A 23,733-nucleotide genomic window follows, 5' to 3' on the forward strand; every position below is an offset into this window, starting at 1 on the left:
AAGCCTCAGTCCACTTAAGAGTGCACAAGTCGGCATTTAACATCATGCTGACCCAATGATTGCTTGTGACAAGCTGCACACATGGGAAGGTTATAAACAAAATGTATTATTGCCATACATTTCTTAAATATATAAAAGCAAGCTGGAACTAAAAGCAACAAAGGCCAGACAGTCGTCTTAGCGTGCCATGTAAAGTTTCAGCAACATAGCTTCACCTTCTATAACGTTTTTCAGTCATACTGTAGCATCTTTCTCAAAATAATGAGCCATAAAATTAGTGCCTCTGCCGTACAGTGTCCTCTGCAGTGACTGCATTTCAATGCTTTCAAAACAAAGCAATAGATTTTTTTACTAGTAGCAGGTGCTAGCACAAGAGTTTAAGGGCTCACTAAGAAATGTATATCTTTTTTGCAGCTCAGCTCCAATGTTTTGCTGTAGCTCAATGGCATGGTAAAAAATTTTAGTCCAAAGGAGGGAGGGAGGGTTGCATTCACAATGGGGGGGGGTGGCAGCCCCTTCAGCTGACAAGGCCTTAAGAGCACAGAGGGCCAAAGATCCACTTCAACCTTTGGGACTGATTCCACTCACCCACACAAGAGCAGCATTCAGGGTACAGATAGTCAAGGCAGAGGTAACAGTCTCTGCTGCAGGTAACGTTGAGTTTGTCACACTTGCACGATTGTGTCAGCATGCACTTGCTCACTATGGATGCACAAATGGCTTCGTTGCAGGCCAGGCTCAGGCTCAAGGCACACGCCACGGCCACTGCCAAAGGCAGCAGCACCTGCTTCAACATTTTGCTCTGCAATGTAAAGAAGGCAAGGTGCAACTTATGTTACAACAAAGAACACATCAAATATTGCAGGTAACGTCATTCATAACAAGTGTAATTTCTTATACTAAACCATTGTGCACATATGGAAAGTGCGCAATCGCACTTCAACAGAGCAAGGCTTCAGAATGTGACTGCAAGCACAAATAAGGTTGCCTGACAAAATAGTGCACTGCTGCACTATGACAAACAAGTACAGTATATTTACGCATTACTAAACCAGGTCTACAGCTTACATCCACTGCGTGCCCACTTTCAACTCAGTTTTACATTACTTGAGAAGTATTAAACAGCAGATGGGCCTCTTCATATTTAGCAGTCAACTCGGCCAAAATAAATGTAAAGATTATGCTCTTCGAAGTAAGTACCCAATTACATGTTCTGCCAAGCCTCGGAGCACCAACAATTCATACTACATGGGCCGAATGCTGATAAAGTGCACACAAATACACCCAGACCATCCTTGAAATCCATTCATAACAACACAGTTCACAAGGAATTCAGTTTTATACTGCTCTTTTTAAAGTGAAATGTGTGCTAGTTAATACATACAGACACCATTTGCAATGAAGCTTGCTTAGTGAACTACAACTGAGCCTTCGCTAAAAAGTTTTAATGCAGGTTCTGCTTGGGCTCACATAAAATCAATGCTGTCAAGGCTTTAAAAAAAAAATGAGCATTCAGAAAAAATTGCAGGAGAAAATTGGTACATTTCAGTGACTACACCTTTCTGTGCAGTGTGCCCTGTGTTTTAACATTTTATGACATCTTCCGACTGCATATATTCTTGCCTGTACAACTTCTGTAGTATACCTGGATATATGAATTGTCAGGTGTGCTACAGAAGTAGTTTTCACGGAAAAATTATTAGCTACATTTATGTTTGTTGGAGAAACCACAACAGAACTTCGGCACTGATAGTTTGCGCTTTAGTACAGTTATGTAACCACGGTACCGACAACAATTACACACAGAAATTCGTCCATTATATACAAAAAGTTGCGGGGTGCAGCGTTTGTCGCAAGAAGGTTCGAAATAGATACGTAAAACAGGGCAGTAGATTTCAGCTGCAAGAGCCAAAACACGTAGTGAAATAATCTGCACTACCGGGCTACAGTACCCATGTCTCCCCAGTGGCTCCGGAAGGCAAATATCAGACCGATTATTAGAATCAAGCAGAAGGAAGGAAAAGAAAGAAGCCGGCGTGTTTACCACCAGTAACCTATTTATGACACGGCACGCGAACAAAACATCGCCCCGCGACGGCCTTCAAGCGCGCTGGCACGAAAGAGCACGGCACTGCGTGCGCTCCTCTGCCGTGCGCGCTCGACGGGCCCGCGAGGTCCGTCAGCTCTGGTCCGAGCCACGTTGCTGCAGGAAGCCGCCTCGTTTGAACGGCCGCGGCCACAGTTTATTGGGCGGCCGAGGGCGGCACGTGGTGTCTGCGCCCGGGCCCCGGCTTACCTGGCAGCTAGTCGGCCGGGGCGGGCCGAGCGCGGCAGGCGCACGCTGGCTCGGGCGTCATGGTCTCGGCGGCGCGCAGGCGGTTATCAGGCGACGCAACTTGAGAGAGGGGCGCAAAATGGAAAGTTGAGCGTCCAGTGGTTGGACGGAGCCAAGTGGGCCGCGGCCAGCCGCGTGCCTCGGCCGGCGAGGGAGGGCAGCAGCCGCGACTCCCCCTTGCGTGCGGACGAGTCCAAAGAAGAAGGCCCCAGGCAGTGCAGGTGCAGGATTCCTGCGCTCCCGCCCCTTCACCCCCCTCTTCTCGTTCCCTGCACTCAGTGGCTTCCCACAGGGGTGGTCGTTCCCAATGTCCCCAGAAAGAGCCGACGCAGGAATGCGCCCAAAGAGGCACAAAAGCAAAGCGGCACAGGTGTTGATTTCGAGGCGAATGGGGGTCTATCTCGCATTCCGGCCCAACGAAAGCTCGAACAATTAGTCGCCTCCACTTCCGGCGCGCTCAGGTGGCTTCTCTGCCAGACGGCGTCGCGCTCCCAATTAGATTCCTCCCCTCCATCAGCAGCAGATAACGGCCGTCAAGTGGCACGGCTCGCACGTCCTTCACACTTGTGCGCAAACACGCGGGGCCGCATTGTTGCGCCGGCGACTCCTCCTCGCGCGCTGCCCCTTTGCGGCGGGTGACAGTGATCGCCGCGCGAATTCCCGCGCCGGCGGAGTGGGGGAGCGGGCTGCGGCAATTATCGCGCCCAAAGGGCCCGTTCCGGCGGATGGGGGGCCCGCTTGGCGCAAATGCATAATTTCTATATTCCATGTTTAACACACACATATGCAACAATAACTGCCGTCAACGTTGGTGCAGAGTTTTGTGTCCAAGCGGAAAGCTTTCGATTACTGAGTATTTTTCCATGCAAACAGTGCCGTTAATTTGTGGCGCGCACTTCATGTGTAAGAGTTTTTTGAGTTCTCAAACCTATCTGGAAGTCCCCTCCGTGTGTTTTTTTTTTTTTTTTTTTGTCATTGCTAGGCATGTCGACGATCGGCTCTGGGCCAGTCACAAATAAAAGGCTCTCTGCTGAGTTTACTTTCGCCTTTCCTTGTGCGACCTCGTGCGCCTATTAGAACAAGCCGAGGTGTCCTCGTTCCGATGGTCCGCGTTCAGCCTCTAGTCGCTTGAGCTTGCTAAAACGTTAAGCTGCACCATAGCCACCAAAAGCATTTTTGAATGGGAAGGAGTTTATGAACGAAATTTTTTCATACGTTGTAATATTTCATATAATAATTAATATATCCGCACATCTCCCTTCGACAGGCTTGCATTTTTCTGCTATTAAGGTTTTTGCTACCGTCAAAAGCTAGCAGCTAGGACACCTTGTATGAAGCCACCAAGCACGCTTTCTTACTGAACATAGCTTGTGCAACGAAGAAACCATTTCAGTAATATATTGTGCTCGCCTTATGTAGCTCAATGAGTAATAACTGCAGTACTCTTCTTATCCTGAACGAAAATGTGATCAAATCGGCATCTCATTCATAGTCCGGTTTGTACACTGCCCTCCTGTATACAGTACGCAAATCGTTCCACCTCTTAAGGACAAACTCGGGAAAGTTTACATTTTCAGCAAACTCCGGCATTAGCCGTTTACCGACACGCTCCATATTCAAGCTGCGTGTGACAGTCGTGACCTGTGGAAATGTGCGGAAAGAGGGCGCTAAAAGAGACAATTCGCGCGGTCCAAGGAGAGCCTCAAGCGTGGACCCAACTAGCATGCGTTCGTGTTGGTAGTCCCCATAGCCGCAACCACCTCCCAGCCCTTCGACTCCTCGTGGACTGATTTTGTAAGCTGGCACACGGTCAGCAAATCGCCAAGCCCAGAAATTGGCTACCCCCCCCCCCCCCCCCCACACACACACACACCAATAGTCACAGCATGGCGCAGACACGAGACAAGACTACGCGCGTTCAACTGCATCGCTGCAGCGGCCAGCGATGTTGGAAATGCAAGAAGAAACTGCAGTCTTGATCACTGCCAAACACGCATGCCGATGAAGTTCAGTCTTGAAGCGAAGAATCCGGAAGTTTTTTTCTCGGCGAATGAATGGTCAGTTTGCCGCGATGGTGCACAAACCGCAAACAATAGCAAACTGAGGAAAGGGAAACGCGCAAACGTTCTACGCTGTTTCGCCGACTCAACAAACAAGTGGGAGACCACCCACGGTCATCAAATTTCGAAGTCCCCACGCACAGCCACCGCTTCGCGCGCGACCGGAGCTGTCACCGCGGTGCGATATAGCGCTCGCCTCCGGGCGCTCTCCAGAAAGCATCCTCCTCACAGGTATGGCACACGCCAGGGGCGCTAACAAGCGACTCGACAACAGCACGCAGACATCCCAAGGCCTGTCAGTACCGAAGGCGGAACCGCATCCCTTCGCACGGATTCACGCAGAAAAAAAAAAGTACACAAGTGAAAGCCAACAGCACACGGCAACGAAACGGCGGCGCCGGCGTCAAGGGCGTTCACAGGCTTTCGAGAGGCCTTTGTGTTCGCGATCGTGAGGTCCCTCCCTCTATGCATGTTGAGGTGCCTTACGCGGTCTGGCAGACGAGCGTCGCGTAGTGTAGTGATGCAGGTTGAATAAACACGATTTGTGCACAAGCGAGGAGCCCGCGTAGGCACGATGCTTGAGACAGCGTTGGGGTCACGGGCATCGCAAATGCTAGTCTGAAGTTTAGTGTTGGAACTCAGCCGACATGTACAGGCAGCGAGAAGACGTGTAGTGTACGTGCGTATACGAGCACGTTCTTGCGCCAGGCGGGCTACTTAAAGCAAAACACTTTAGCTCGGCTGTGATTCATTATTTCATCGTATGCGGCGCTCTGTTGTCACTTTGCACTTACGCCCAGGGGAATCGCATCGACAGACGCACTAGTCAAAAGTGTACAGCCCAAGGGGTCTGCTTTTGAGCCCTGCAGCGCGGCTTCTATATTCAGGAACTCTAATCTCGCGAAGGCGGGTGGAACTCAAGTCCCCAGCGCTCCCTAGCTTACGACTGTCAAATGCACTTGAAAGACTTGAAAGCAAACCCCTTGGGCTGTGTACTTTTCACAAAGACTGTACGTTCGTGTAGTTTTTTCGATATCTGCGCTCGCACGAAAGCAGTATCTTGCAGTATCGAATGAAGGTATATATCTGGTCAACTACAAGCTGAACACGAGCTATAGTCAGCTTATCTGTCAGCAGCCCTCCTCGCGTCCCACCCCACGACACCAGTGAAGCGGCTCCTAATGGCCCGTTTTCGCAAGCCGCCTATTTTTGTGTGGTTGCCAAAGTAGTGGATTTATTAACAGCTGTGCAACTTCAGTGTAGTGATATGCTGAAGGATAACAGCCCGTGTCCAAATAAGGACTGTGCGCCGTACAGCGCTCAGTGGCTTCGTTAAAACGGCCCATCATTTTTAATGGCGTAGCGTCGATGGAGCCAAAGTTCTGTGCCGTGAACTCAACACCACCACCTCAACACTTCTTGGTACACTTTCGGCTGTCGGAGCTTAACACGTAACTGTCGTCAGCTTATTTGACAAGAACTTTTCAGTACGAAGCCTAGCTTTCAGAAGAAAGGCCCGCAAAGCGATGCTGTTTTATACGTACCAGAGGCACATGTACCGTACTATCGTGATCAAAGTATTACGGGACACGTAATCTCGGAAAAGGGTTTACTTCAGCTCAACTTCGGAACCCAGTTGTATGTTATTGTTACCAGCGGATAGAGCGTGCACTTCTCCACATACATTGACACATTTAAGGCCACTATATTCCGTGACTGCGCCCATTTTTTTTTTTTTTTTTGCGCACTAGTGTCTTGTAAACTTTTGATCGCGATAGTACTTAACTCTACCCGCCGTGGTAGTTTAGTGGTTTTGGTGTTCAGCTGCTGATTCCAAGGCGGCGGGATCGAATCACGGCCTCGGCGGCGTTCTTCGATTGAGGCGAAATACAAAAACGCCCGTGTGCTGTGCGATGCCGGGTGGTCTAAATTAGCCCTCCACTACGGCGTCCCTCATAGGTCATGTGTCGCTTCGAGACGTTAAACCCAACAATTTACATTTTCTAGAGTTGTTTGCTACCATCGTAAAATGTAAACACAAACATTTTATTTCTGGAAGATCACGTTACGTCTCGTTCTCTCCAGCTGGATAGCCCTCGCTGAAAAAAAGAAGAAAAAAAATCTCATCACTCATAGCTCCGAACTTTACTATCACGGACTATCAAGTGCTTCGCTTAGCTCTCTTGAACCACACTGCCTCATCGCATGAAGGTCAACTCTTCGTGTGCCCTCTGATGCTTAACCCCACAGCTGGCGTGGCCTTCACTGTCAGCTCTAGATGAATTATGAAATGGTGCCATTTTGTTCCCGATTTCCAGCTAGCCTAAGAAACAAAACCGGTTTGGGCCAGCTGGTGCGCGGATCGTGCCAGAGCATTGCTTTCACTGTTCGCGTGGCGCTCTGTCACAGTGACGCGCTGTGAGACCCGGAGAGTGGCTCGGGCACTGTCAGCTGAGGGCAGCTCGGTTCACGCCAGCACGAAAGAAATACTGGACCCAAATATCGTCGCCTTCGCGCCGCCAGCGCTTCTCGGGAGGCGGAATCCGAGAAATTCGAGGAGCAGCGACGCTGGGAAGGATAGCGGGGCACATGTCACACGCGCGTGACGCATTCCGGGCGTTCTTCCGCTCGGCGCGAGCCGATCACTGCGGAAAAAAAATGCGAGAGCCGCGTTTTCGCCGGTGTCTGTGCTGCGAGACAACCGGCGGGCACCGACCGTGCCAGGACCCGCGGATGCTGCCGCTGCAATCTCTCCCGCCGCAGGAGATGGACACGCCAGAACTCGCCCCGCCAAGAGGCGCCCGAATGACATTGCGCGGATATATCGCGCATTTCCGGCGAGGACGCCAACTAGTTCGCGTCCTCCTCGTCTCGCGTGGCCGCGGCAAGGGCACGCGCTGGCCTCGTTCGCTCCGGCCGCCGCGCACGAAGCCCCGGATTAGCACTGCCACACGGGCTTGGCCGGTCTGGTTCAAGCGAAAACGCTTCCTCATCTCAGCTGTTTGTGCCGTCCGGCGATTCCGAGGCACAGCACCGCCGATCCGGAAACAAACGTCTTGGCGAAGCGCCCATCAGCCCCACAGAGGGGCGTACGTTTTCAATAAAACAGCGCACACCTCCTCGTCCTTTTCCTTTTTCCGAATGTCGCATACTCGTCCTTGTCGGGCGTGCTCTTTTTGTTCTCTTCAAGGTTGCCCGTGCGACGACGCTCTACGAGTGCCACGTTCAACTTGCGCGAGAAAAAAAAAACGCTCGCTGCTGCGCCGGTACCGGTACGTGGTTACCGTATACACGAAACGGTCAGAGTTCCGACCTCTGCTAAGTTGGTTCCGGACGGGCTGCGACACCGTAATGAAAGCCACAGACGGCGTCAGCAAAGGCTGAATTTTCAAAAACGTTCGCACGTCAGGTCAGTCCGTCATTGGTCTTGGCTGTTGGGCCGTCGTGATTCCGAGGTTGCAGGTGCGAGGCACTCGTCCCTGCGATCAGCTTCGGCAGCTGAACTGACGGCGCCAACTTCGACGCCGCTGTGACATAAGTGAGAACGCAGCACGCTTCGGCAGTCCAACTCTTCCCGCGACTTGCGCGGGGCTGTGTTTACGCGCGAGCACACAAGCGCCGTATGCTAGTGTCCGACAGCCCATAATTTTCACTTTCATGAGAGAAGCTTGATCGCCAGAGCGTACTCCGCGTTCTTCTGGCCGGGACTGTACGGGCGCCGCATGTGCCGGTGGGAAGAAATGGTCGTGGTAGTACAGTTCCTTACTTTTCACAATAATAAAAAAAGGCTGAAGGAACGACGCGAAAGCCGTCACAAATCAGTCTCTTGGCCGAGAACAATTGAGGCACAACGGCCGGGTACGACGTGTAAGGAGTTTGACCCTTTCAACGGCTTCCAAAAACTTCCGCTTGACGAAGTATATACAGGTGTCGCTGGACGCTCGTTCAGCATAGGGTGCCTCGATGGCCAGCTCCGCGGAGGCGAGCGGGTTCAGCACAGTTAGCGATGGAAAAAGGCGCGCATGACGTCAAGGTCGTTTTGACGGTCATGGTTGTGCTGAACACCTTCGATCTGCAGCAAGCCCTGAAAACACATCTGACTCGCGCGGAAACCGGAAGAGCATGCCAATGGTCGAATGATGCGCCCTGGCGAAGAACGCCCACTGAACCTAAAGTGAGAGCCAGGAGTTTTTCTTCGCGACGTTCACGCGGACTGCATTCAGTCTGTCTGGCCAAGGGCATCACTTAAGTGCCGCTGTGGTAGCAGAGACATGCGGTGCATTTGGACCTCATTACGTACGCCCTAGATTACGCGTAGTCTCTGTAGCTATAAATTTGCTTTCTCAGTTTTCACTCCTTCCTCACGAGGTGGCTGAGGCAGCGTTTAGTACTGACTGGCCCGAGAGGTCCACTCTGAGTGCGAGATATACTGCGCCTCTTTTCAGAACCTTCTTCCCTGCTCACACTCGTAGTCAGTGCGTCTATCTTATACCCGTGCCACACGCGCACAAGAAATGGCAGTAAATGCTTAAGGCCTTAAGTTTGTTAATGCCATTATTTTCGGAGTTGGTGCTACACGTCCACTTTTAATGCCAGTATCGAAAGTGACGATGGCGATAGCGCTTGCAAGGTAGTCAAAAGTTTCATCTTAATATAAACATTCCTAATGAGCAGAATATATCGGGAATGGTGTTCAAATGTAATGTAAAAACGATTTTCCAGAAAATACGGCTGTTCCTGCTTTACAAGTCGAAAAAGTAGCCATAAACTCGCATGTCAGCACATAAGTCGAGAGCACCAGTCAATAAGGCTGGTTAAAATGGCGCTCTTCGCATCGAAAATGCGGTTTAGGTGCCTCATCTGGCTGAAAGTTAAGAATTAACCATTTTATAGTGGGCTAGGCAGTTGTAACTGACAAAGCTGCATGCTTTTCTGTGTGTGGAATGGGAACGAGAGTACACATTGCACGGGCGAATGAGTTGTGGCGAACTCAGTAGGTCGCGAATGGCAGTAAGGCTAATGCCATTAAATTTATGCGTGTGGCACCGCACGAATGCCATTAAAACTTAAGGCAGTAAGCATCTTAATGGCATTAAATCTGTCCGTGTGGCACGGGTATTAGTAAACGCTTTGTCTAGCTTTGGGAGCTCGCGTAGCGGGTTAACTGCTAGGAATGTCGTGATCACCACTCTACAATGTTCATCACCCCGGTTGCTCATCTTATTGTGAGCGCTGGGCGTTGCGAGCAGCATATATATTGCATAACAACGAGTTCACACGGTATCTCTCTTCTCGCGAGACAACGTTTTCATGGACTCCTTGGTTGGCTGACCAGAACAGTGTACCTCTGTTTTTGACACGGAAGCCATCCGCTTTGCGTTCCCCGAATCTATATGGCTCCTTCTGACGGTGCCGAATGGTGCGAGCGTCCTGTACCGGTCTTATCCGATCGATTCTGGCTGATCGCGTTGAGTTTTTGATTACCGCCAGCAAGACAGCACTGCGATGTCCAAACTCTGTTTACGGCATACCCGAGAAACAGGACGGTAAGAAGTACCCACTGACAACAGTAATCCAACAAACACTGCCGCCGCGGTGGCTCAGCGGCTATGGTGCTCGGCTGCTGACCCAAAAGACGCGGGTTCGATCCCGGCCGCGGCGGCTAGAATTTCTTTGGAGGAGAAATTCTAGAGGCCCGTGTACTGTGCGATGTCAGTGCACGTTAAAGAACCCCAGGTGGTCGAAATTTCCGGAGCCCTTCACTACGGCGTCTCTCATAGCCTTAGTCGCTTTGGGACGTTAAACCCCATAAACCAAACCAAACCAACAAACACTCGACAGAAGTATTGTGTCGGCCGCCTGTTCGATACTATATATTTGCTGAACAAGTTATCTGAAGAGAAGGACAGGTAACTTTCAAATTATCGTTAGGCACATTATTTAGTGTATCAGTTTTGCCTGGGAAAACGAGGAATAAACGTCGCAAGACCGCATAGGCCTTCTTGTTCAGGCACTGTTTGTCATGTTAAGTGTTGCGAAACCCGCATTTCGTCCCTTACTCAAGGTCAGAACTTGTCATTGAGCTTCGTTCATCGTTTACCGGGCAAATTTAGGCAGTGACTAACGTTTCTGTCGAGCAAAAAAATAAAATATCTTCGCGTTGCAAAAAAAAAATGCAACAGATTCTTGCCATAATGGTTGATGTAGCCCAGTTCTCTGTTATTTGCTCCGTTCGTGCTCTCTTTGGTTGTACTTTCTTGTTCCTTCTCCTTCAGGAAACTGTAGAGCGTTCCTGTGCAATCACGTGGCTGCGCTCAAGTTGGCGGTAAGAGTAATTATTACGCTCCTCTGTGTGTGTGCATTCCAGTGTGTGTTTATCCAAGAGGGTCCTAGACTCAAGAGACGGCGCTAGGAACACCTGGACGCATACTGGAAGTAAGCAAGGTTGCCACAGGAAAAGACCTTTCACGGCTGCTCCGTATCATGATGCAGAAATTATAATGACTTCGAATGCCTTTGGCATGCATTCCCAAGTTATATGAACAGCAGCTTACAGATATCTCTAAAATATACATATGCAATGGATCCGTCCTGTCATTACTCACCTGCAGGACTAGCCGTTGAGGCCAACATGAGATTAGAGAGAGCGCAGGGAGCGATGGAAAGATTTAGAGCTATATTAAAGCGTGAAAATGCATACGCCGACCGTGCAATAAAGAAAGCAAAACGTTTCGACTCCCGTACGGAAGCCGAACGGGGGAGGTCGGCGTCTGCATTTTCACGTTTTAATCTGATTGTTCCCGACCAGACGAGTTTTCGTACAACTCTGGACTTCATTTAGAGTTAGCGAACAAGTACGATTTTCCACTCCATTCTCTTTCCGCCTCTATCTCCCAAAACTCCTCACCAACGCAGAGTAGCTAGTCGGCGCTTTTTATACAGCGGCTAAATTTTCTGATTTTTGGTCTTCTCAAACTCATTTAATCCATTCAGTAAACGATTAAACCCTTCGTTCGAGCTTCCACGCGTGCAGGCTTACCAGGTATACGTAATAGGCATTTCTGCGTCCCTCGTAAAGTAAAGGTCATGCAAACTACTGGCTCTTTTGTTTGCACGTGAAGAAGCTTTCGGTGAACGTCGTAGGAGCTGTACGACCCAGTCATGCACAACAGCGTGTTTGTTTTTCCTGGCAGCCCATTACTCACTGACAACACCCGCACCAAAACGCGGGCGAAGGAAAACTTGATCGCTGTGGGAGCCAATTTGACCGTCGGCGACCACAGCACCGCCGCAACGCGAACGAGGCGCGAGCGGGTTCACGAGAAGGCCACCGCGCACCGAAGAGGGGGGGGATGCCTGTCCACCCTCACGGCGAGCCGCGTGCACGCACGATGCAACTGACCTCTAATCGCCTCCCTGTCACTCGAGCCCCGCGGCGTCATTGTCCGCATCGCCGGTAAACGCGGCTTCGTCCATGCCCGCTGCCACGTGAAGCGCGCCGGCGGCGAGAGGAGTCCGACAAGAGCACTTGCTCGGACGCCCTCGCGAGCGCGCGCAGTCGCCACCGGACCAGCGCCGGTCGACCGCTCCATCTGCATGCCGGCCGCGCCGTCGGTGGCCGGTCACGTACGCGAGAGGCCCGTCGTTTGCTTTTGTCCGCTCCCTGCAACGCCCCGCTCCTTATCGCGCGTATTTACGATGGTGTTCAATTACTCGAACATGCCACTTGGAACGGACAGCTGAACGGCAGCCCGCGACCAGCGCGCGTGCCACGAGGAGAGGAAAAAAAAAAAAACAGACCTCTCACCCAATTAAGGTGACGCCGGTGAAACACCCTGTAGACGGTAACACGCGACGTTTTCGCCCTCTTCTCTTAAGCCTGGCCCGCATGGAGCGTTTTTTACCCGCGAAATCGCGTCGCGCGCCCAACGCCCGCGCCGGCGTCGACGAATTCACTCCCGCATGGTCAGCAGCCGAGCGGCGCGCGCTACGGGCGACGTTGACAAGATGGCTGCGCCCTGCTCGCCCACTTCGGAATAAATACATGTCACCGCTGGATTCTTCGACGTGATAGCTCGCTCAGATGGTAGCGGTTCGCTTATACTTCGCACAGCTCGCCCACGCGTAGAAGTATAAGCGATAACTAGCCTTTGTTTTTCAGATAATTTCGCGATTTTCAAGCTCTTAGGCCTAACTGTGTTTACCTCGCAAGAACGACACCTGGTGAAGCAGTTGTCTAGCTTTTATTCACTTGCTACATTTTCATCTATTAGCAGTTTTTCTACTTGGAACGAAAAAAGACTCGCAATGCACCCATCGTAGTTATCAGCAATTACGGATAAAAAAATTCTTCAACACAGCGTTTATGTGCTTTGGCGTCTTGTCACTAGATGGCGCTACCGTTTACGCGTGCCCCTGATGGACGGCGCGGCCAGCTAAAAGCGACTCCTCCGAGAGACAACACGCTGCTCGGCCGTTTCGGCCGAGAAACCCGAAGCCCAAGCCTCGGTACTATAGTGAACTAGAACTCGGTACCCTCGGTGTGTCAAACGCCCGTGTTTCCGGATAATAACTATGCTTTCCGGGAAGCACGACGCAGTTTTGGTGGTCAAGCTACAGGCCAGAGAGAGCTCGCAAGCGCGTCTCTCTCGACCGGCGTGGCTCCGCCCAGAGCCACGTGACGCCCGTTCCGGCTCTCATTGGCCCTCTGTCGCTGCCCTCTCCTGGCGTCGGCGCGGCGTCGACGTTTTTATCTGTTTCGACAGAACCCGACGATTTGGCAAAAACGTCCTCTCCGGCGGCAAAAAAACGCTCCGGTGCCGTCGACGCCGACGAATCGCCCGGAAAAACGCTCCATGCGGGCCACGCTTTACAGTCGGGCAGCGACCAACATGGCACAACTAAAGGCACTAGCTAAGTATGCACTAAAGGCAGCCGGGGCAAGTAGAACAAACGGCGAAATCTCTTTCGTACCACGTGTAGCAGTCTCACACGGTTCAAGAAACTTAAAACGAGAGCCACTAGACATAAGAAAAGCTGCGCAGCAGCTCTGTCGCCAAGACTCACGGCGTCAAACTTCGCCACGTAACGCCCTCCAAAAAAATATTTCGTTAGAGGTTCGAAGCTCACCGGTAGCAATACACTTATTGTGTATGAGACACTTTATGAGACACTTTATTGTGTCTCATAAGCAGGCGAGTGGTGAGATCCTGAGGCGTTGCAGCGATGAGCGCTTCATGTGTACACGTTTGGGATTTCGCCTGATAAAAAAAAAATATATCAACAACACAAACGTGAACTGTAGCGGACAGTTTTCGCCATCAGCGATAATCCTGCAGGGATGAGCGGGCGTAATTTTAAATTCAGCTCGCATTGTCGACGCATGAAAGAAAACCGAACAAGCGGTCTTGGAGAAAGGAACAGAAATGTCGCGGCCAGTAACGAGCTGTGTAACGCGTTACATTTCCTACGATGTAACCGGCGACGCAATTCGTTACATTCTTTGTTTCAGTAACAAGCCTCGTTTAAGGCTCCCTCGGCTGCTAGCGTCGTTATCGAGGACTCATTCTAATTGTCATTCCAAGCTCATCTCGGGTACCGAGCCATGCTGTCTGCAAAACCGGCCTCTCCTCGGCTCCTTAGAATGTATCACGTCGCGCTCCTCCTCCGACATGTTATCGCCGCCTCAAGCGCTCTATTGAGTAACGCCTTAAGCTCGAGAAAAGACACGGAAGAAGCGCACGCTTCGAAAGCTTTAGTGTCCGCGCGGCAGCACTGCGTGGCGGAAAAAACGATTGGCCGCGTCGACATAGGCGAAGGTGACACGAATGCGCTCCTTCGACGGGAGCTGTTGGGCAGCCGTTACCCCGCGGTTCGGTTAGCGATCTCTCGAGAACGCCACCAGCAGGGCACAAAGCACCGCCGAGCTCTTCGAAGAAGGCCGCGCGCAGGGCGTGCGGACGCGAGCATTCCTCGTGGGCGGGATTTTCATCCCCAGAGAAATTCTGCGCAACAAATGCCATTCTCCGAAGGGTTTTTTTCCTCGGGCTTCGATCACGCGACCGCTTTTCTCTCGAAGAAACCGCAGCCAAGCTTCGGCGGCCGTCGCACGGAAGGCAAACCCGAGAGCGACGGCCGTAACGCGATGCCGCCACATATTTGCGGAGGCGCACCGCTGTCGACGGACGCCTGGAACAGCGGGCCGGCGCACGTTCCAAGCAACGCAAGCGAGAAGTCGACTTCGCAGTACCTCTCCTACCAGTCATCAATGAGCTCTGCTACTGTTCAAGAAATGCGCATTTAATCTGCTAGCGTCGCGAGGCTCGTTACCTCAGCTACTCCCGTCAGGGCATAGATCTACTTCTTCTAAGCGCCTATTCCCATGACGCCCCTTTGTCTCTTTGTTTGTTTCTTCTTGCAATGGCGCATAGCTATGGAGAATGCAAACATGCTCGACACGACCAACTAATCAATGTCCTCGATACGTCACGCGCCATTTCCGCGCTGGCAAGAACGTAAACATGCAAGGAGCGCGTGGTCGAAACTGCGACCCTCGGCGAACAGCCGTCGGTGATGGCGTACTGATATCGGGCGCCGGCTGCGCACCGCGGCAGTTCTGCCAACGCCGCTGAAAGACGACGAAGAGGAGGGCGTCGTATCACGGGGGGTCTCGAGATCCGGCGGCTGGTCCCAGCCAGCTTAGCTAAACTGAAGGACGGTGAAAGTAGAATCGGCGTGTGCAACCACTGACACAGTCGCCATCAAGAGCAGCGAAACACTTCGATCCGAAAGGCCTTCTTGAGTAAGCTGGTGACCGGCGTGCAAACGCCCGGTGCGAAGTTCACGGGCTAGCTACGCACACGCGCTGTGCGCTGGCAAAGCAAAGTGCGGCTTGTACTCGAGGCAGAAAAAGTCACGTGCGGATCGTGCCTCTGCAGTAACGTGACTCGCGTTCGCGCGCCATTGCCAGGCCATCGTGTATACGACACGGTTAACCGTAATGACGAAACGCGACCGATTGTGGCAGCCAACAACCCTGGAGTTGCACGCCCGACGCGACCGGGCAGCTTTGGCATACGGCCCGCAGAAAGCGGCTCTGGGGCTCATGTTCCAAGTGACGTCCTGGACTACGGGATAAACTTCACTCTAGACTAGCGTGACATTCCTCGTGGTGTGCTCGGCGTGGACTGTAACGTCTAGCTAGGAGCACTGAAGCAGGCTCGCACTTTGAGGGCTCCCTTTTTCTCTTCTCTGTCCTCACGTGAGAATTCCGAGAGAAAAGAACACGGTCGATGTGGCTGAACAAGTCGACTTCGGTCGGCCCGAGTCCATTTCACCTTTTCTTTCCACCGGTGTGTCGCCCGATCAGCGGCGTGCAACAAAGCTGTGGCGGCAGCGTTCGCGCTGGAGCGATTGCGTCACATTCTGCGCACTTTACGGGACCTGAGCGCGCTGTCTCGCTTGCTGCAAATGTGGCGAAGGGCCTTGAGGCCCGGCGCGCGCGTCAAACGCTCCAGCGAGCAGCAGTCGTCGCGGACCCGTGACGGACGGCTTGTCTCGCGTCAGCGCCGGCGCGTCTCCCGGAGCCCCACCTGTCTGGGCCCGACCGCGGACCTGGGAAAACGCCTCGGACGGGCGCGCCGTTGCGCAACCAGTTTGCTGCACCCAACTAGGGTCCGCGCCGAGTGACGCAGTTTGGCCGCGTCGAGGCGCGAGCAGTCCCGCGACTCGGCGAAAACAATGCTGCCTCCTCGACACTCGGAATGTTTGTCACCGAGCTGACGCGCGACTGTCCGCGGTGCTCGTGTTCGCGACGTCTCAAGGCCGACGCCTGTATCTCGTGTTTATGACGGCACCACCGTCGCCGACGGAGGTCGGATTCGGAAGCCCTAATCGAATCACGACGCGTACGTCGAAGCAGCGCTTGTCCAATAGTCACATACGCAACATGCATGGGTAATGCTTGGCTCAGCCCAGAGTAGAACTGCCGCTGGAAACGCCGACAACACCCGCTCCACGCGGCCATGTGCGCGTGATCCTTTAAGTATTCGTAATCATGGCTCGGCAGTAAAGCGTAATCGTCGCAGCGAAAACGCGGCACAAGTTATTCTGAGACACTGCCAAGTCGCCCTCGACAACAACATTCGCCGCCGCGTTCAGTGTTTGTTGTGTGCAGAGAGCGCCGCGGAAGAGCCTGCTCCAGCGGAATTCGTCCTCGAAGCCCCGCTGCGCGCCCACAGGCGGCTCGAACAGGGGCACCCGCTGTCGGCACGCCAGACGCCGCCGCCGTTATGCCCCCTGCGGTTCTCGCGGGGGGCTGGGAAAGCAAACATGCCTCAGCGGTGGTGGTGGTGGTTTCGCCATCCCGACATGCGCGTGCGCTCCTGTTCTCGCTGGCTGACGCGCCAGGGCGGACTTTCGAAAGCAAGAGTCGCTTTGGCCCGCATTTCCGGCCGACCCCGCTCGCGCGCCGCACTGCCGTATGCGTCGACCTTGCGGACGGCACCAGCGGACGCTAAACACTGCTCGGCTCAGGACTCCGAGTCTGCGCGGCCATGTTCCTCGAGTGAATGGCTGCTCGAGCCACGAGTGAACACTTCTTGCATGCAGTGTTTTGGGTAGTACACCAATAGCGCGCGTGCCGAAAGGAGACCGTTATCGCAGCGCCTTTTGTTTCATTTCATTGCAGTACCAGTGGCACTTGGCGAAACTGCCGGCGTTGTCTGTGTGAAGCCTCCACAAACACCGTTCAACTCACCTCCATCGCCCACCTTCGCTCTCCAGAAGAGGCATCCACCACCAACCCTCCACCTTACACAAAGCCCTCAACCCACGCAGCGGCGCAATGAAAAAATGTCGAATTTAAAGACGCACCTCCACCCTCCAGAAATATTCTGCCACGTACTTGAAGCCTCGACTTAGAGTAGAAGCGTCAAAGTAATCAACGAGGACAAATTCAACTGGTATCACAGCTTTTCCGCAACGGGTTTCATGATCATCATGTCAAGTTTTTTTTTTTTTCTTAATACGAAAGAATTATATCTTCCACTAGCACAAAAGCCGTCCTCCGCCGTCTATGGCACGGAATTCGGATGACGCAGTATGCCGGTCTAGGATATGTCACAACGCATGTAAGCGAACATGTATAGTCATAAATGATGAAAAGTAACGTACTGTGACATACGAAAGTAAGGACTCCGAGTCATTCTGCAACGTATCATGACTCAGCAATTTACAAGTAATGTAAGGTGTACAGAGTTTTTACAAAGTATGCATTGTCATTCCTCGTAGTCATAGTAATGACTCATAGTCATTCTGCAACACAGCATGACCTTGCACTTTAATGCTTTCGCATTCTGACACGTAAGCAGTCTTAAGTGTATCTGCCGATTTTTTTTTTTTTTTTCATCTTCCTGCGCGCACAAACACAGCCCCAATTTTATGAGCGGCACTCCTAGCAGAAGGTGACCACTGGCTCTGATATGAAATAGTGAACTAAACGCGACGTCGCTCAACCCGCTATCGACGTCTTGCGGTCGACCATGCACCGCCTGTGGCGAAAAGGAAGCATCCCCATACGTTTTGCTACGAACACGACTCAATGGTGCACTAACGAGCTGCCGACATTTCGGCCAGTGTCACCGTATAAGCGAGGCCATGGAGGGCAAGGATGATCGCATAATACGTCACGTGCCACGCACTTGCCGCGTATGGCTCGTAATGCAGGCCGACGTGCCTTTTCATGCGGTGCTTAGAGTGCACGGTCAATAAATGGCCCACAAAGCTGCCTAATGTCTTCTCAGTCCTTTATGCTTCCCCTCTTCTAATTTTAGTGCTGACTTCACAACATAGCCCGGCAGCATGCTCTGCTGAAATGCATTTCACGCTCTACGCCTACGTCTCCAGCGGGGTTATGCAGTACCCGCAGGAGAGAAACCTTCTCACCGTCTTCAATAACTATAGCATAAAGAAATCAAGCCGCAACTCTGTAATAACGAACAAACTTCACCAATACTCCTGCGCCTATAGAATAACTATTGTATAATATCCAACAAAAATTATGTAAATGCTTTCTGCATCTTACAGCGCCCACAACCGTTGACAAGGTCTGCACATTTTCAATTTTTCTCAGCATTTTCGTTTTATTATTGCTACTTTTTGTATCGTTGAACATGCATTTTGATTTTTAAAATCAAACTGCAAGTATAAGTTTCTATAAACGCCCCCGAGCCTCGCCCTCGCTCGGCAGCTTATAGTAGATCACTTTTTTTTCTGCAATAAAAATTTTTTAATTGCCTCGTGCCTCATTAATCATTTCAACTTTGTTTAAGCCCGTTGTGCCGTAGACGGTGCGGGCAGGGCATTTTCTTTTTCTTGGCTGCCCACCATCAAACGAATGTCTTCCAGCTATCTTGAGTGTTCGCAGAGCTCATGAGTCTCTGCCATTATTCGAGCAACAGCAGCCAAGGAGCTGTCAGATGCTCCGGACATTGTGAAACAGCGTGATGCGCTTTGAACTGAGCAAGGCGCCGTTTAAAGTGCCTGGGGTGGAGGGGGTCACAACAGTGGCCCGACGCAGTGACGTGCGTCGCGGGGTATGTCGGCACCCTGGGAGCACGACCGGGGTGGTCGAGCGAACATGGCCGCGGCGGCCACGTGAGCCGCTCTGTCGGCACGTGCTTCGGGGAATCGGCCGGGCGGAAACGCTTTCGGCGCCCACCGAGAGCCGGCGGCCACAACCGGGGCGCTTAAATTAGAGGCGAAGGTCTCGCCCAGCGCGCCCCTCTCCGCGGTTCTCGAGGCGCGCCGCCGGCCTTCGCCTTTAGCCCAGACGGGCTCCGATTGCGCGGACGGGGCAGACGTTGGAAAATGAAACCAATCTGCCGTCCCTTGAAGGCGTACTTGAGGCGCTCCGGCGGCTGCATCGTCCGGCAATATAGGATTACTAGGGCGGCAATCACGCGCGCCCCTTGCCAGCCACGAAGAAATAAACAGAGCCCCCCCTCCTCGAACAAATGCCGGAAGTGCGCAGATGCACAATGCACCAACAGGCACGCCATCCTCCGCAAATAAACCCCTGCCCGCGCGCAGGAACGCCTTGTTTAGACAAGGATGACGAAAGTGTTGGACTTGGTGAGCACCGCCGGCAGGGGCGATGTGGTGCTCCTCGACAGGCATGTTTCTCATCTTACTCCCAACACCACAGACACCAAGGAGCAAGTTGGACCTCGCCGAAGAAAAAAAAAAAAAGAGTGGATTCTGCGCTGCCTCGTGAGAACACGTGCGTCGTACATACTTAGCCTTTTTTTTTTTTTCGATCCGTGTAGCCCGCGTACCGGTTTCTGTGCAGCAAAGTACCCTCCCATTGGACACTATGCCATCGCATTTAACGCTGCTAATGTAATTACACACAAAAAAATGGCGGCGATCAATAGGATTGACGCGGAGGAAATGCGATAGCATTCTTCTTTCACTCGCCAATTCATTTCAGTTCTGATTCTATTCAAATTCTGAGTCCATTTTCTTTCACGCTCCCATCTATTCTAATTCTATTCCAGTTCTAAGTACGCAACTACGCAGATTGCGTCACATTGTTAGATCGCGGCGAGTCCTCATAAACCACTACCGGCGCAGTGGTTAGGCGATGCGCCACTGCACTGGCAGGTGGCTTTGTTTCAAACACAGTCACCGGTGGGGCTTGTGCGACCCAGGTTGCTCTTCCCGAGCAACCTCTCGAGACCTATCAATAATTTAACTGCAACTTGCCACGATGGGCAGTTTGCTTGAGTGCAGTGGGGCCGTGCGGGGGCCCAAGGACCGACGTGTCCGAAACTCCCTTGTTCCAAATAAAGTTTTCATCATCATCATCAGCTTACGCGGACCGGACAACAAACCGACGACTGCGAAATCGGCGAGTGGGAGTTCTTGTGCTAGCGTACCAACGACATATCGTCTCGGTTTTACTTCTCCGCATCAGGCACTGAATATCTGAGAAAGCTGCGTACCCTTGATTCGTAGCCGCACGTATTTGCCCGGGTGGATGTTAGTTGCAGTTGTTATCTTACTCGGAGTTCCTGAATGTGCTGCCAAAGCCTGCACTGAAAATTCCCGCCACAATGATAGCTGGCGGCTCAAAAGCGCGCTACCCATCTACCCTTTGCCTCTCATCGCACTGCGACAACCTGGGACGAGCTTAAACAAACCCACAGTGCTCAACAACACGACGAAAATTCATCTAGTCAGGCATCAGAAGCGGAAAATGAAAAAAAAATATTTACAGTCACTGACCAAGTTAAGATGAACAACGTTTAGGACAGTAATGTTCCATTCAGGAAATTTTCCGTTTTTCAAAGAATTTTAGGCGAAATGGAATATTCACGTTTTTTTTTTTTCGGGGAATTTCAAGAACCAAAATTTTCTGGGTTTTTTTTCCAAATTGCTGGACTAACAAACTTTTTCAGAAAAAAAAAAGTGACACAAAACAAGTATTTCTGGGCCTAATTAAGGAAATTTTCGGTTACGGCATGGAACATCACTGGCTTCGGAACCCGTACGGGTTTCTCGATCGCAACGAGGGTGACAAGGCGAGTGGTTGAAATTTAAAAGCGCAGTCTGTAGCGTAATGACTGTGTGCAGACTGGATTCATCTTGACTTGGTCAGCGACTAAATATTAAGGCGAAGGCCTTTAATGGCTCGTGCTCGCGGTGTCCGTCCGTGCGCTAGAATCGTGCCAACTGTGGCCTCTCCTCCGTGCAGGGGCGCAACCTCCTCCTTAATTTCCTTTCCTCAAATTCATTTTCTTAATTACGGCCACTCTTTCTGCTTCTTCTTTCACTCCCATTTCCCCCCTTCCTCTACAAACGGATGACGGGTGTCCACCGAGATATGCGAGAGAGTTACTGCGTAATTTCATTACGGCCCCTCTTTGTCTTTCTTCTATCACTCCCACTTCCTGTACGGTGCGGTTCGGGTGTCCACCGCAACGGTTACTAGGCAACGGCTCTTGCGGTCGCAACAACAATACAACAGCGCGATTCAGGCGTCCACTGACCCAGGGAGCCAGTTATGCGCACTTCCTTTCCTTAAAATGATCGGAGTGTAAAACATTGCCAACGCCAACGAACGCCGAACGAGCAACGGCTACGCCGCGAAACGGGCGCCAAAGAGCTGCGCTCTAAAACACTACAATAAACAAAGCGACCGCAGTCGCGAAAGACAATAAAAACAGCACATGCGGGAAGCCCGCCACGCGCCAAGCGATTCGGGAAGCGGCAGTGGGTTGACCACAAGGCTTTCCCCAAGCACACTTTAGGTTTGGTTTATGGGGTTTAACGTCCCAAAGCGACTAAGGCTATGAGAGACGCCGTAGTGGAGGGCTCCGGAAATTTCGACCACCTGGGGTTCTTTAACGTGCACTGACATCGCACAGTACACGGGCCTCTAGAATTTCTCCTCCAAAGAAATTCCAGCCGCCGCGGCCGGGTTCGAACCCGCGTCTTTCGGGTCAGCAGCCGAGCACCATAGCCACTGAGCCACCGCGGCGGCTATCCAAGCACACTTTAGAATTTCCAAAGTGTCTGCGGTAATTTTTCCCACCGTGCTCTGTAAAGGTGGAATAAAAGGCAGCCAAGCGTGCAAACTTAACAAGAGAAATGCACTCTGCTAAAGAAAAAAAAAAAAAAAGCGGCTTTTCAACAAATGCGAGAACACCGTCACCAGCAGCTTCCTGAACAGGCTTCCTGAAGGGGGTTCGATCCACTTTTCAGTCCTCCTCCTGAACTGTAAGAACGTCCACAAAGCTTCTATTAAATTTCGTCAAAGTCTCCCGCTTATGCGCCACCCAACGCCGCAGCAAACCTAAGCAAGTGCCCCGCCGCGGTGGCTCGGTGGTTACGGCGCTCGGCTGCTGACCCGAAAGACGCGAGTTCGATCCCAGCCGCGGCGGCCGAATTTGGATGAAGGCGAAATTCTAGAGGCCCGTGTACTGTGTGATGTCAGTGCAGGTTATGGAACCCTAGGTGGTCGAAATTTCCGGAGCCCTTCACTACGGCGTCCCTCATAGCCTGAGTCGCTTTGGGACTTTAAACCCCAATACACCAAACCTAAGCAGGTAAGTGCGAACAGCAGCGAGAAGACCCAGGCGACCAGGGGCCATTTCGAAGGGACCTGCTACACGAGCTGCTTCAGCGACGGCAGCGTGCACACATTATTTTTCTCTAAATCTACCAGCACCCCTTTTCGCCTTTCCGCTCTCCCGCATATACGCTTCGCTGTGTAAGTTATTGTTTTATTTATTTTTTTCGTGGCTTACTTTGCCAGTAGAGAACATGATTTAATACGCTTCTCAGTGTAAGATGGCACGATTCACTTGTTTTTGTTTTTTTTTTTCTAAACTACTGCACCCATCGAACATAAAAAGCGCAGTGTCTGGCAAAACTACTGAATTCACGTAGGCGGTGACAGTCAAGATTGCAAATATATCTAGTGTCTAGTCGCCTGCGTAACCAACTACACCAGACAGGTTAGAGCAAATACAATTTTCAGGCAGGTAGGAAATTTCTGACAACGACGATTACGTCAGTGCTTATGAACGTATCAGCGAATAGACTGCACCGCATCCTGACATTTTTTTTTTTTATTCCCATCATTTGGGGCTTAATATTGATACGCATGCGCAAGTATATCTAATTCCTGAAGCTAAACACTGTTGAATTAAAAAATCTCGGCTGCATTGCGCAACATTAAGTCGCGAAGTGGCTACGGAGTTGCAAGCGCAGCTTTCCGCCAATAACGTTGCGGCCAGCGACAATGAACTCCGGCAAGCAGAATTTCCGCCACCCTTCGAGGAAGCCGCACTTTCTTTTCGCGCTAAGGACACGCCAGCAAGGACCAATCCACTATGGGAGACTGCGAAGACGTTAGGAGAAATAGGAGAATGAAGCGCCCGTCTGGCTGTTACGCTACGAACCAGCGGGGCGCCTCTCGTGCAACTAATCTTTCGAAGATAGCCGGCGAACAAAATCTTCCCGTTTCAACATTCTCCCGTTCCGAGTTGCTCTTTCTTTTTTCCTGCCGTCGCGAGTGCCTTATTTGTGCATTCCTTTGTGAGTGGCCTCTGCGTGATATATCCAACGTCGGACGCGACACGCACACACACGGGAGGAGGGGGGCACAATTGAAAGGCGCATGGTTTGTTGTCTCGCCTGTCGCAGCCAACGAGAGCCGTTTCGCAAGCGCTCGTTTCAGACACTTGGTTTCGTAACAAGAGTCGCGGCTAAAGAGGAACTTGGTAATTGCGCACGAGCCCAGGCGAAGACGCGGCTGGCGCGATCCCGCCG

General features: G+C 51.9%; 1 protein-coding gene across 2 annotated transcripts in view; it reads right to left on the reverse strand.

Moving 5' to 3' along the window:
* Window positions 1-23,733, reverse strand: part of LOC149350456 (twisted gastrulation protein homolog 1-A-like) — a 38,485-nt gene that overhangs the window by 11,063 nt on the left and 3,689 nt on the right. The window contains exons 1-2 of one of the 2 annotated variants that reach the window (XM_089579490.1): window positions 2,297-2,532; window positions 589-802 (exon numbers count right to left, since the gene is read on the reverse strand). In XM_089579490.1, the coding sequence (XP_089435616.1) occupies window positions 589-796 (208 nt within the window). In that variant the 5' untranslated portion in view covers window positions 797-802; window positions 2,297-2,532. Of the gene's footprint in view, window positions 1-588; window positions 803-2,296; window positions 2,533-23,733 lie in introns of those variants that run through there. The other variant, XM_089579489.1, reaches the window with a different exon arrangement.

The sequence above is a fragment of the Amblyomma mixtum genome, chromosome 3 (assembly GCF_055824585.1).
Source record: "Amblyomma mixtum isolate Tamu chromosome 3, ASM5582458v1, whole genome shotgun sequence".
NCBI classification, from domain to species: Eukaryota; Metazoa; Arthropoda; class Arachnida; order Ixodida; family Ixodidae; genus Amblyomma; species Amblyomma mixtum.